Source organism: Lasioglossum baleicum, chromosome 16 (assembly GCF_051020765.1).
Source record: "Lasioglossum baleicum chromosome 16, iyLasBale1, whole genome shotgun sequence".
NCBI classification, from domain to species: domain Eukaryota; kingdom Metazoa; phylum Arthropoda; class Insecta; order Hymenoptera; family Halictidae; genus Lasioglossum; species Lasioglossum baleicum.
Genome location: NC_134944.1, coordinates 5,337,557 through 5,352,069, shown reverse-complemented (window position 1 = coordinate 5,352,069; position 14,513 = coordinate 5,337,557). Strand labels below are relative to the sequence as shown.

Here is a 14,513-nt window from a genome sequence, read left to right as displayed (position 1 = left end):
TCGAGTGCTGGGCCGTGGGCACACGGGATAGGAACAGAACTTTCGAAGGACAGACAGAAAACCGAGGGGAAAAAGCGGGTTGACGCGAACAGGAAACGGCGGCGGCGGCTGTGACGAGAAAGAGAGAGAGAGAGGAAAAAGGAGGACGTTCCCTAAGCCATCTAAATGTTTCTCCTCCCCGGAGGCCGTTCATCGTCGTTTACGGCCGAACAAAACGCGGCAATAAGTCCTCCACGCTACCATTTCTCTCCTGGTTCCTTCTCTGCTGCCATCGCTCTCGGTTCGACGACCCCACGCGTAAAACTTTATCGCGACGAAAGAATTGAATTCGATTCACCGAGAGGCACGCCGAACCTACTCCTCTGTTTTTACACTCCGTTGTTTCGTTTCCGCGTGATCGGGATTCGATTCGATTTTACGTTCCGCGATGCGATGAGTTGCGTTACATCCTATGGATCAGAGTTCGGTTATTGTTAGTTTTTTGTGAGCCGTTCCGAGGCGTCCGTCGATGTCCCGAGTAATTCTTGAGGTATACGGTGTTGAAGTTTACGATGTACGTTGGTATTGTGGACGGTATTCGTTGGTTTCTTCAAATTTTAGCGTGGAAGATTTAAAGGGAACTGCTTTCAGGCTAAACTTCACTTTAGGGGCCCAGAATTTTTACCTTTTTTCTACATTGTCCTCTAGATTTTTACGAGACAATTCCGAAAATTCAAGTTTCAATGCTAGGAGTTCACTGGTTCAAAAGTTATGGGTGTTTAAAGTTCAGCGATTCAGGTGACGGCGATTTAGCGGCTCCGCTCAACTTTGAACACCCATAACTTTTGAACCAGATGATCCCTAACAGTGAAACTTCGATTTTTGGAATTTCCTGGACAAAATCTACAGGATTAGAAGTGAAGTTTAGCTTGGTTTCTATCTAAATTCTTGATAATATACAATACATACGTTCTTGTACGACGATGTGGGGATATTTTAGTGTGAGTTTGATTTAGAGAATATTTTCGAGGTCCGTGACGATCATTCTCGCAGACCGCGTGTCATCGTCGGTGAACCGATTTAGGATCGCACGATTAAGCCGATCAATCGCGCAGAACGTTCGACGCGGATGTAAATTGGCAGCGATTAGCATCGGTGCCTATTCACCGCCATGCTGACTAATCACTGGCACGTAACCGTGCGCCTAAGGGTTTGCACCTGGTCGTTCCCTCGCATAAATTTCTTCAAGAATTTTCAACGAAGAAACAACCGACCATATAATAAAATCACTAGCATGTCCCGAAATTATCCACCTCCAGATAAATATAATCAAATATCGTTTGCATTTCCATTTCGACCATGTTTTAACCATACTCTCTGAACGGCCTCTGAAAAACTCTAAAGACCGCTAATCCATTTAATAAAAAAACGAAATCGTTTGACCAGATGCAACTCCCCCTGAAGCAATTTCGTTTAGCTTTCATCGCAAAAATAACCTGCGCGCAGTGTTTCGAAAGATACGAGAGCTGGAGAAAATTAAATTTCGGTGCTTTTCAATTTCGAATTGAATTCGAAATAAAATCAATTGCAAAATTTGCTACCGAACAGACAAACAAACAAACAAGAAAGCGAGATAATAAGAAACGTGGTAAAATATATAGTCTTTTCGGTATACTGTGAACATTTACTGAATTTTGTTAGGAAATTATACCTTTCCAATTTCAGCTGCATTGAATACATTACTTTAATTTTATTAGACTTTCCCGGGTCGCAATTTGGTAATCAACGTATTAAAATATAATATGTGATTTCGACGCTTTGCTTCGGCTGAAAATATCGAAATGTCACTGGCCAAAAGGGGAATTCTCAAAGCTGTCAAAAATTGAGATAAAACGTAACAAAACGGTTAAATATTCTTCCTGGGGGTTGTAATTTGGGAATGAACGTATTAAAATAGAACAGCTCATTTTATGCATTTCTGACGAAGTGTCACTGTCTAAAGGAAAACTATTTGAAGAGGGGTCACAACCAAAAATGGAAATCAAAGGTAACCAGTTAAATATTCTTTCCGGGGGTTTTAATTTGGAAATCAGCGTATTAAAATAGAGTAGCGCGTTTTATGCAGTTACGACAAACTCTCACTGTCCAAAATAAAACAGTATCTGACTATCTGAAGAGTTGGGGGTCCGCTAAAAATGGACGTGAAAGGTAACCAGTTAAATATTCTTCTATTTTTCCTCATTGATAATAGTTATCGAGGACGATCCAATTTTTTAGACACTAATAACTAGACTGCGGATTTTATGCATTTATAACAAAAATTGGTAAGTACAATTTAAAGCAGTGGGCATATATTTAAAAATTTTAAGAACATCAACGTATTAGTTTCAGTTCGATAAAATAATTAAAACAAGAAAGAAATTTTTATGTAACCTCTGTGTCTTTGAATCGACGTAGACATTTTTTATTTTGCATAAAAAGTTCCGCAGTCTACTAATAACTGTTATTCCTAACCAGAAAGTATAAAAATCGATAATTTTAATCACATTTTGTTCTTCAAATTTTTTCCCTTATATATTTTGTGTGCATTATCTTAAATTTCAATAATAATCAACTTTTTTTAAATGATTGTTATCGTAGAAAGCTTTGGAATAACTGTTATTTCTGGTCCCTGTTTTATGCATTTATGCGACGAAGTATCGTTGTCCAAAAGAAAACTATCTGACTAATGAAGAGTTAGGGGTCGAAACAATGAAATAACCTTCAGCTCGCACCGTTCGAAACACTGTTTGGCTAAGTTCGAGTGTGATTGGAGGTAGTTCTACTCACCGTGAACGTCCAGGTGGAACCAGGTACCATTCTTGTGGCTGTTGGGCGACCTGTTGAGGAAGACGACCTTGCACTCGTACCATCCTTGATCGCTCTCGCGGATGTCGGTCAGGTTGAGCGACGCCAGGCCGTACGGTGAATTCTGGCTCACCCTCGAGACTCGACCTTCGTAACCCTCGCCACTGTGGGTCGGATACGACTCGTACCATATGTATATCGGTATCTCCTGCCCCTTGCACCAACACCAACACGCAACATAAACGAGGGATCGGCATGAACGGCTGCACGCCGGTGCGAGACATCTCTTCCCGGGATTACGACGCGAAATTCGATTTCGATACCCGTTCCGATCTGATCCGATCCGATCCGATTCGATTCCGGTCGGTTCCGATCGGTGATACGACGTTCCGTGGCTCGTTGGTTTCGACGGAAACGCATCCAACAGGATCTCTTTGATCCCGTGGACCAACTGGATTAATCCTACGCCGAGGACGATCGCCATCAACGAAAATTTACCGGACCAACCTCGCTCTAAAATGTTGTGGCAATCAGTTAATCAATTTATTTTCTTTGGACAATTTACGGCGTTTGGCGTACAATTAGAGGACATTTGCGATCAAGAAAAATCTTCATCTCTACAATTTTATTCATGATTGAGAGTAAAGTTTTCTGCGTAGAATATTTTTTTGAAGTGCTCAGCTGATGATAAAGTAAATTTGGTTCGTTAATTTACGATATTCGTTGAGCAAGATAATTTTTGACGAGTCTGATTTTTCACTTTTGTTAGGGACACCGATAAAAATTTTCTTACCGTGTAAAATAATAATTGTCCAGTGTAGTTGACGATAGTATCAATTTTCTTTTATGCATTTGTCCGAAAAATCGACGACATCACAGTCTCAGCAAAAGTCTCGCCTTAAACCTCTAATTTAAATGATTCTCCACGGTTTCGTTTCATTTAGCAAAGTATAGAATCACTGTAGAGATTAACGCACGCGTATCATTGATCCAGAGGATCGTCGCGACCAACGGAGCTCGGAACCGCGATTCACGGGCGAGGAGCCGAGCGGAAACCGACAAAAATCAGCAGCACGATCAACGCTCGCGATCCAGAGGTGAATGACTCGCTCGCACCAGCTGCGGGGGTTAATGAAATGACAAATGACGAGACAGGGGATGCAGCGTGTGTGAACAGCGGAAACGATCTACGAGCGAAACGCCGCGATTATGCTTCTGTGTCGCAACCAGCTAACCGGAAAACGTCATTCTCTATCGTTTTAATTAGGGTTCTGTGTTTCTTTTGTCTTTTTTTCGTCGACGTTTTCGTGCTGGTTGCGGTTCGCGACCGTACGACGCGGGATACTGTCTTTTTCCATGCAAGCTTTTCTACCGAGGCCCACAAAAAAAAAAGGAATTCGTTGCGCGCCGATATCACGAAATCCCCAGGCACGCACGTGCGTGGTTCGAAAGAGCGCTGCTGGGAGATCGGGACAGGAAGTAATCATGCGAGTTCGTGCGGAGTGCGGCATGCAAGCGGGATCGTCGATCCTTGGATGTACGGAGTTAACAAAAGTATTTCTTTTTTGTACAAGAATTGTGCAAGAAAAACTTGCGAAGACGAGTCTTCTTATTAACTTGCACAGACAACCTGTCGGGAGCTATTTTTATTTATTTTGCATTTCGAAGAAGAACTTGTCAAACAGATGTTTGCTTATAAATTTGCAAGGGCTGCTGAAGACGTATTTTCTTACTAACTTTCAAAGAGAACTTGTCAAGAACTGTTTTATAGTCTACGAACTTGTCAAGAAATATTATCTTACTTTATGAACAGAATCGATCAAGTAAATTTTCAAGATACAGAAACTCTGTGTTCTAATGAATAGACTGCGGATTTTTTATGCGAACACACAAAACAGTAAAAATATCTGACGATTTTTAAAAATACGATTACATTGCCTGTGGCTTAACAAAATTCTTAAGAGAAAATATAAATGTATGAAAATTTTTATTTTGCATAAAGATCCGCAGTCTACTAATAAATAATTTTTTATTTGTATAGACTATGTTTAAGAATTGAAAGGAGGGAAGAATTTATCTAGTTTATAGATTGATAATCGTCCCTGGCCATGGAAGAAGTAATCAAATCTGATTTGAACGACTTTCGTCGTGTGGGAGCGTTCAAGGAGGCGCACCGAGCGATCTAGATCGACGATCGTCGCCGATGATCGTGCAACGAAGCGGAGAGCGCCATAGAATAGAGGCAGCGGCGGCATGCGAGCGATGGATCGATGTCCCGACATTCTTCGATGTTCCAACGAGAACCGACAAGAGACATTCCCTCGATCGGTCTCGCCATTGTCTCCGTGCGTTTCACATGAGGCAAGCAATAGAATGGTTGCTTTCTAAACGCGTCTTCACCGGCGGAGAAAAATCGGACAGCGATCTACGTGGGCTCATTCTGAAGGGCGGAACATCTACTTTCACCCCCCTCCCCCCAACAATCCTCAGCTTTTACCCTAGGAATCCCTAGAAACTCCTCTGGAAACTAATTCCAATTATTTCAGCATCGACGCGTCCCGCATCAAACTGCTGTAAAATCCCGTAAAAAAATCGTACGACAATTTTCCTCGGCTCGTTTTAAAGCGGAAGGTTCGTTCTTCAAGATCGTGGTAGTTTGAGTGACCGGAAAAATTTCTTACGCCCTCTGCGGACGTTCAAAGTTTGACAATTTTCCCAAGTTTTCATCAGGCGAAGGGCAGGATACTTTTATAATTGTTCCGCACTGTGAAAGGTTCAGAAACTTTCTGCTTTGAAACGAGTTAAGGTAGATTGCAGTCGGATGTTTTTTCACGGAGTTACAGAGGGTTGAATGTTACCAATTGTTCGCCCAAGGGATCCGGCAAGACCTACGACCATTCCATTCGGTGATTTAATCTCGTGTATTCTAACTGCGGATTTTCGTGCAAGATTTTCTGCGTTAGTTGCAAGCTACAGGAGAGCTAGATAGACGTGTGCGGATTCTTCGTCTTACTGAAATCCTAATTGTGATTAAACTTCAGCTTACGGGACCACAAATATTGGGTCTTTTTACGATTCGATCTTGCAGACTTTGGCGAGAATATTCCGGGAGTCCAGGTTTCGGTGTTAGGAATCTGCTGGTTCGAAAGTTACGCGTGCTCGAAGTTGAATAATTATAACTTCGTCAAAGAAAATCGTCCAACAACAATTTCCCAAGTTTCCCAGACCCGTAGGTGAAAGACTGAAGGGATCGAAGAAAGTTGTTAGTGGATTGTTCGATCCGACGCGACAAACCGGGCCCCGCTTAATTCCTTCTGGCGTCGCGGCTGAACGAGCCGCGGGAAAGGAGTTTTCAGAGTGGAAAAAGGACCGATTGTTTGTCTCGTCCGGGACATCGGGACGCGGGAACGCGTTCCCGGCATTGTTTGCCGGGTTGGGATCGCGATATCGAACATCCCCGCGGGCTTTTCCCCGTAGCTCTCGAATAATATTGAAATCAGCGCGACGACGACTGCGACGCCGCGCCGGCCGGCGACGACGCCGCTCGTCGCCGCAACTAGGCCAGCTCGAAATAGAAACCGTCAACTGGGGCAGTCAATGGCCAACCTACGATCGTCACGGCATGTCCACGGCTTTTCCTTTCTTGCCCCCTTCCGACGATTTTTCCTCCTCAACTACGCGCCGTCTACTTGACCGAACCGAGGCAGTAGAATGGTCCCGCCTACTGCCAGACGCGGGACGATACACTGCTCGATCGCTGGCTCCTGGATCTTATTTACTTGTTTACAATGTTTTATGCACTGAAAGCTCTTCATCATCTTCTTTAAACATTTGTTAAAAATTCCTCATATTTAAACTGCTACAACTTCGTCAAAAATGATCGCATAACCATCCACCTGGGCTCATTTCAAAGCTGCATAGAGATCTGGGCCCTCTGTCGAAAATTTTGCAAATTCAAACGTCTCTACCGGGATAAAAAATTTTTTTCGTGACTGATCTTTCCACAGATTTGAAGATCGAAGCTTTTCCTTTAAAATGAGCCCTCGAAAATTGCTCTACGATTTTTTTCAGCTGTTCTATTAAATTTGGAAAATATATCTGAGATTTTCGACGTGGAAGACTCAATAAAATTGTTAATGGTTACAATTTGTACGATATTTTTCTGTTTAGTTGTCAGTAGACTGTGGATCTTCGTGCATTTATGAAGAAATTGGTCCGATGAAATATAAACGTAAAAATTTCACAAATTCAAGAACGTTCTAATGTTTCTTCTAACGTAACAAAGTCGTTAAGGGATGAAATCAATTTTTATGTTATTTCTGCATCCCGCAATCAACGCGAAACATTTTTATTCAGCACAAATATCCGCAGTCTAGTTGTCAGGTTCTGTGAAGCAGAATAATTCTTTCTGAACCAATCGGAACCTATTGTTTTATGCTAATGCAGATCTGAGAGAATGGCCGCATTAAAATCGAGCGGGAATGCTCTGAAGCTTAGGAACCTCAGTTTCAATTTCGCGTGCAATTTTTTCCCGTAAACAATTCATATCGGCTTTTTCTGGAGTTTGAACATTTTCGCGTACGGATTGCAACAATAACGGGAATCGACGGGAATCGTTTGAAAAAGCGATCGCCGAGGTAGAATACACGCGAAACTGGGATAAATCCCGTAGCCGGATGATACTTTGAAGACGCGCGCGTGGGCCAAGCTGCCAATTTCCCTCGTTTTCTCTGTCGAAGGTTCTCTCTCGCTTTCGCTCCCTCTCTCTCGCTTTCGCTCCCTCTCTCTCGCTTTCGCTCCCTCTCTCTCTCTCACTCTCTCTCTCTCTCTCTCTCTCTCTCTCTCTCTCTCTCTCTCTCTCTCTCTCTCTCTCTCTCTCTCTCTCTCTCTCTCTCTCTCTCTCTCTCTCTCTCTCTCTCTGGTCGATTCCTCGATCTACGGAGCCAGGGGAGAACGAAAAGCAGATACGAGCGAGAATAGAGGGAAAACGTAAGCTCCACGGAATACGTCGTCTTGCTGTGTGTCGCGCGAACGTTCGCGTTTCGCATTTATACCTATGCACGCGTGGCGCTCATGTAGGTCAGCCGACTTTGTTTTATTTTCCAGTCCGCGCTCCATTGTCCCCGGCATTCTATCGCGTTTCTGCATGCAAAATGTCGTTTTTCTAAAGCCCCGAGATGTCACAATGGCGACGCCATTGTACCGGTTAACGTTACATTTAATTGTGAATTCTCCCTTCTTCCCTTAATAGCCGTGATTACTGTACTTCCACGTCTTATCCGAGACTTTTCATTTTTTCGTCGCCATCCTACATTCTCATACTGATTTATGAAAAGTATACAACGCTTATACTTTTGATTATTTTTAAATCAGAATGCAAAAGAAAATCTGAATGCAAAAGGTTGAGTACTTTTTACAAGTACATACTCTCATAAAAAAATGTATAGCTCACGTAATTTTGATTATTTTTACTTGAAAAAAAATCGCACATGCACTTTATATGTCTAGTAGTGTGTATGAAAAATCCTAATCGAAAAGGTTCAATAGTCCCGCTGCAAAAAATTCCTCAAGGTGGGATTCTACCGTAGAAACATTTTCCGCAGAAGTAGAATCATGTGGCACGTTTCCAGCAGTGCAGGTCGAGGAACGATACTCGATAATTCATGCGGCCCTGGTCCTTTGACTGTAGAAAATAAAACGGCGTCGGAAATCGTCCAGTCCCTCCCCAAACGGGTGGCATCCCTTTACGTATGGTCTCTACTAGTGGGTGGTTGGCGTGTTGCGGAAATTTTGATAATTCACACATCTGGACCCCCTGTCCCCGTTCTTTCGTGGAGGGATGTTTAAGGGGGTCGCAGCCCCCCTGAGATCGAGTCGATGTTCCTGGTAACCGAACCGGTGAAATGTTAACGAGATGTAACCACGAGTTTCTTGTCGCGACTATTCCACGGCGAATAAATCTCCTCGTGGCCTATCCAATATTAATCGGGCAATTTGCAGGCCTGCTGAATTCCTGGGGACGCGTCGAACTCGATCCGACATTTATTAGGCGACTGGGATCATGGCAATTCCTTGCAAAATTGAAGCGTTCCTGTTTCGCAAAAGTTTTAGACTTTGTTTATATTTTTCGACGTCTTTTATGTGTTTAGAAGCAGTCAGAGTGTTGAAATATTGTACAGTTCTTGTTCGTGGCTAGTGATTTCATTTAGGGGATGATTCTGTCTTCAGAAGTTGATCATTTTGTAGAATTGTGGGGCTTTGTTCATATTTTTGCTCGTTTTTCTAACATTCGGAATCATTAATGGAAAGTTGAAATATCACGACGTACTCATTCGTAGATACTGATTTTATTTAGGGGATGATTCTGTCTTCAGAAGTTGAGTTCAGCACTTTATTCCTGGCGAATGAAAAATTGTAGAACTGTGGGACTTCGTTTATATATTTCCTCGGTTTTTAAACATTCGGATCCATCATAAAATATGAAACAAAATTTAAGAATTTTTAAACTCTTCCGAAGTTCCTAAAATTTTTCCAAGATTATATAGAATACTGGGACCTTGTTTATACTTTCGCAAGTGCACAACTCCTTCGGAATTGCAGCCGGAAGTTGTCGGAATTTAGGGGAGTTCGTTCCTTGGGGTGAAGGGAGTTCCGATTCGCGACAATCCTAGCGAGGTTTTTGAAAAACAATGAAAAGTTACCGTCGAATCCACTTCGTTTCCGTCTAATTGTTCGAGTTCTTTCTCCGGGGGGGGGGGGAGGCAGACGTAGAACCTGTTCCGGATTTTCGTTAAACTACTCGTTGGTTTACGCGGAAACTTCGGGGGCGCGGCGCGGCGACGCGCTCGCACGGAAACTTATTAAGGGGTGGCGGAGCACTTTCGCCGGAGGACAATTAACCCCAACAGAGACACACGCCTCCGGCGGAAGCATGAGCGCGCGCGGCTTGGAGAAACGGGATTCGCAGAGTGTAGTAATCCCGAATGAGTTTGCGATACAAGGCGGATCGGTGTTGTGAAGCGACAACAGCCGAGCGCCAAGTTTCTTAATCGATTAAGTTCCACTCTGTAATCCGGCGCCATTACCCCCTTATTGTCGACTCGATACTCGGCATTGCCTTCTCAAAACATCGTTAGTCGCCTGTACCAACATCCCTTGGCAGTGGGAACGAAATTTATTTAAATCGGCAACGCTAAACCTACCCAACTCGAAAACTGCATTTCTGGTAATGGTTACGTATCAGAAATTATTCTTATTTTACGTTAAATTTGATCAGAAAAATCTATGAGCCAATTTTTCAAAAGATGATTTATCACTAGGCCTCGGATGTATATATGCAAAATAAAAAGTTTGTTCATCAATTACATTCTCCATTAATAATTTTAATGTGGTGAAAATAATGTCTTTTAATATTTTCACTGTTGTAAATTGCACTTTCTCATTTTTGTTATAAATGCATCGAATCCGAAGTCTATTTATCTCTGTAATTTTCCCAAGGGAAGAAGAATGCGTCGCTTAAGGGTTGATCTGACGATAGACCTAACCTCCACCCGATTCGATGGACACGTAAGGACACAAGGTTCGCGAATAAACGAACCGTGCCAGATTTCGAGATCTCGAACGGTGGAGGGAGGGGGCGGGTCTTGGGTTCCACTAATTATCTCGTTAGGCGGCTCATCTCGAGGGTGGCATTAATAACAACAATGCTGGAAAAGGGGAAGACGATGCCGCCAATTAGCGGATATAACAAGCCCCGCGAAGCCCTGAACTCTCTCTCACCCTCCCCCTCCCCCGTGTGATGCGGGAGAAACAGAAACGGACTGAAGTCGGTTCGAGTGAAGGGTGGGTGGGGACGAAGGGTGGGAACGTTGGAATCTGCACGTGGAACTGGGCGCCGGTAGAAGGGGTTAACCCTGACACAGTTGAGTAGTTCAGCCTGGCCTCCGTGCGCTCTGCATTATGCATGTAGACCTCCTAACCCCGTACGACAACACGCCTCCGCATTGCTCCGAACGATTTAGGGTCGCGAGACGTCGCTGGCTTCTGCCGTGATCCCCGGGAAACGCGAGGTTTACGCTAACGTTGCCCTGGACGAGCGAAAACTAACGCTATGCGTCACGGAGAATTTTTTGGTACGTTTCTAGGTTTGCTTTCTGGGTTTTCTGAACGAGGGGGCCAAGGGGAGGAGCCAAACATTGAATCCCCCCAGACTGTTCTTTACAAGTACTTGAGATGAGATAATTACACGATTTTAATTGATAGAAATCGAAAGTTGACTGTGGACCCACAAAAGGCGGAGCTTATAATTAAACTCCACCTAAAATGGGCGGAGTTTTCCATAGGGCGTGGCAAGGGCATCTCTAAACTATAATTCAGGACACGTTTCGAACATTTTCTTCATGAAAAACAATAAAGACGAGTTAAATCAAGAGTACAAACGGGTCAGACAGCCGGGAAACATAGCACCCCTCCCGAAAATGGGCGGAGCTTCTCATAAAGTGGAACCAAGTTACCGCAACACGTTCTGGGTGTTCGGCCAGAAGTTTTGACACAAGATCGTCGTGGTGGTCTCTTTCGACAAAAATCGTCCACCACATTCGCCCCCGCCCACTTGGGGCTGGGCGTGTCTTGAAAGACTTCAACGGAAGGAAGCTGGGGCCAGAGATGTCGGTCGTGTAACATATCCCCGTACGTTCCCAGAACCGGCCTGTGGAGCGGTTTATGTAATGTAAAGCCGGCCACGCGGCGGTGTGGTCTCTACGTTGTCCTATTTTTAAGCCAACTACGGGTTAACCGGCTAACGTTCAATCGATAACGCGAGGGGGCAGCGTTTCTCAAAGCGCCGCATCGACAACCGCAAGCTCGTCCCGGTGCTTTCGTCGGCGAACAATTTGCACCCGGAAATCCTGATTAATCAATTATCACGGGGGGTGAAACAGAGCAAACTGAAATCGATATATTCCAGAAGAAGGGGTGGCCTCGAAAACGTGTACCAAAAATCGAGCAAGGACAAATAAATTCAAATTAAATCAAATTTTGGAAGGTGGAGGGGATATGGAAGTAGTGGAAGGTCAAAAAATAAAATGTGCGGGGCGGGGCAAGATTGGAGGCTGGCCCAAATATATAAATAGTGGGGGAAATGAAAAGAGTGGGGACTTGAAAAATAAAATTAGTTGAATAAAACAACTTTGACTAAAGTTCCCAAGTTTTTCAGCGACTGTGTTGTTAAAGGGTGGGGGATCACAGCAGACCATTTTTTAATGTTGAGGGGTACGAAGAAAGTGGGGGGTGAAAAAATAAAATTAGTTGAACAAAACAACTTTTTCCAGCGACTGCGTTGTTTAATAAGTGGTCATAACGGACCATTTTTTAATATAGCGCTCGACATGGAAAGAGTGGGGAGTTAAAAATAAAATGAGTGGAATAAAGCGAGTTTTACCGTGGTCCTCGTGTTTTTCAGCGGCCATACGTGGCGGAGGAAGATGGCGGGGTTGTTTTACGAGCCGAGGCAGTCCGCCTCGCGTTTAAAATCCACGTTAGCATCCCGCGGAGCGCATCCGGCGCCAAAGGAGGCGTGCTCGCATCGCGATTACAATTGCTGCGGGCAAAGAAGCAATTTTCCGCTCGGCGTGTACCGTGGGTTAGGTTTGCGCTCGCGCCCGGAAACTTCGGATAATTCGCAATTAATAGGGAACGCGGCTCTAGCCTGGATGAGGACGTCGGATGAGGAGAAGGGAAGAAGGTCCTGCGCGACGAACTTCGACGCAAGAAAAGAAGGACGTTCTCGTTAATATGCAGATCGGATCGAGTTCGATCTTCCGCTTACGCGAATGTAAATTTAGTCGAATCCCAGCCGGGGACCGGGGCCCGAGCCTTTCGCCGGATATAAGATGGAAATCTTGTTACGGGAGTTTAAGGTGGAATTAATTTTCGTTCGACGTCGAGGCTGCGACGGGAGTCCGTCGCCAAAGTCTTTCGCTCTCGGGAAGGCTATCAGAAGTTGTCCGACGCCGAGGACTTTGCGCTGTACAATTTCAATGGCCCCGGATGGCTGTGCAATTTTACTATCGCGGATAATGTCCTCGCCAGTATGCCGGAGTCGCGATAATTTCCACCGAGCGAATTTGCTACAAACTTGCACACAGTCATTCTTTTCCCTCTTATCGAAGTCGCCGAGGGGCTACGATATCTAATTTAAACGGTAAAAATCGCCGGAGAACTCGCTAATCACACAACCGGGCAGAGATTTTACGTGACTGATTAAGGGTTTGACTTTCCTAGATTTCCAGAGCGTTCCCGGGTTCGTTTCTTGCTCGGAAATCTAATTACCGACTGCACTCGGGACAACGACTTCTCCTTCCCCCGCACAGCAGGGGATTTGCATTTCCTTGTTGTTCACGCTGCCAGGAAAAATAATTAACTCCGGTGGCCAGGGGGAAAAAACGAGGAGCCCGGTGTGTCCGCTGTTTTTATTTTTCGTGAGACCAGGCACGACGGGAATACGTTGTCGAGCGAGCAACGGAGAAATATTCGGTAGGACCTCTCTCCCCCGGTGGGAAACCTGCCAGGTTGCGGGCAACTTTCGCAAACCTCGGATAGGGTGTTCCTCCAAACGGATGTTACAGGGAGAAGGGGAAACGGGGGTGATGGAGAGAGGAGCAAGAGTCAGTTTTCCCGTGGGAGTGAATGTCTTCCCGAGCGGAAACCCCGCGACGGAGAAATTGAATTGCAAGAGGACTCTATTTCCCTGTTTCTCGAACGCGGCGCCTACTGGGTGTCCCCCGGAATGTGCATCGAGGTTAGGTTCATCCGCCAACTGCGGATTATTTGCATTCATTGCAGAAATGGAACGGAGAAGATTAAAACAGTTGCGGGCATTGAACGAGGTTAAGAGCGTCGCCGTTCCCCATATATTAGGATGATTGGAGAAGCCTGCTGTATTTTATACGTGGTCTCTCCGGAAAGTATTCGACCTTTGCTTATACCTTCGTTCCGAAGTGGGCTGAGGCGGATAGCGCACGTTTACGTTAGAGGCGACCTTGTAATAAGTGGCCTGCCCGTGCATTTGAAAACGACACGCAGTTTTTTAAGCATCGAGTCGAGTGAGCGTCGCGTATTGTAATAACGAATACGCATTAAATTTTGCCAAAAACTTGAGCATTCTTGCTCGGAAACCGTACAGTCCTGATCTAGCTCCTTGTGACTTCTGGTTGATCCCCAAAATGAGAAAACCTCTCAAAGGACAAAGATTTGCGCACGTAGAAGCAATAAAATAGAATACGACGATGCAGCTGTTCGCTATCACTAAATATGATTTTAACGAGTGTTTGCGAAAGTAGGAGGATCGCTGGAAGAAAGTTGTGGCTTCTTTGAATGAAGAACTTCCACCCCCTACAGCACAAGGTCGCATACTTTCCGGACAGAAAGCCGAGCATTGTTTCAGTGGACAAAAAGAATGTCAGGAACGTTGTTCTTCGAGTTTAAGGATTGAAATAACGTGACACCCGGTATAAACGAGCTTCTTTCTCGTTTTCCGGCCGGCAGTTTCGGCCCCCGCCCTCTGCCCCTCAGCTCATCCCTTCGCCGTCCGCACAGTTGACTCCTGTCTCCATTTGTTTCATTAAATTACGCTACACTCCGCGCCCTGGTGACTTCTCCCTCGAAACGTTCATCCCCCACTCCACGAT

At 44.7% G+C, this 14,513-nt stretch overlaps 1 protein-coding gene across 15 annotated transcripts in view; it reads right to left on the bottom strand.

Moving 5' to 3' along the window:
• Nucleotides 1-14,513, bottom strand: part of LOC143217386 (protein turtle) — a 102,058-nt gene that overhangs the window by 36,531 nt on the left and 51,014 nt on the right. For 13 of the 15 annotated variants that reach the window (XR_013010798.1, XR_013010800.1, XR_013010795.1 and 10 more), the window contains one exon: nt 2,809-3,040. Coding sequence is in view for 9 of the 15 variants with exons in the window: in XM_076441617.1 (XP_076297732.1) it covers nt 2,809-3,040 (232 nt within the window). In the remaining 6 variants the exon portion in view is untranslated. The remainder of the gene's footprint in view (nt 1-2,808; nt 3,041-14,513) is intronic. The other 2 variants (XM_076441613.1, XM_076441610.1) reach the window with 1 other exon arrangement.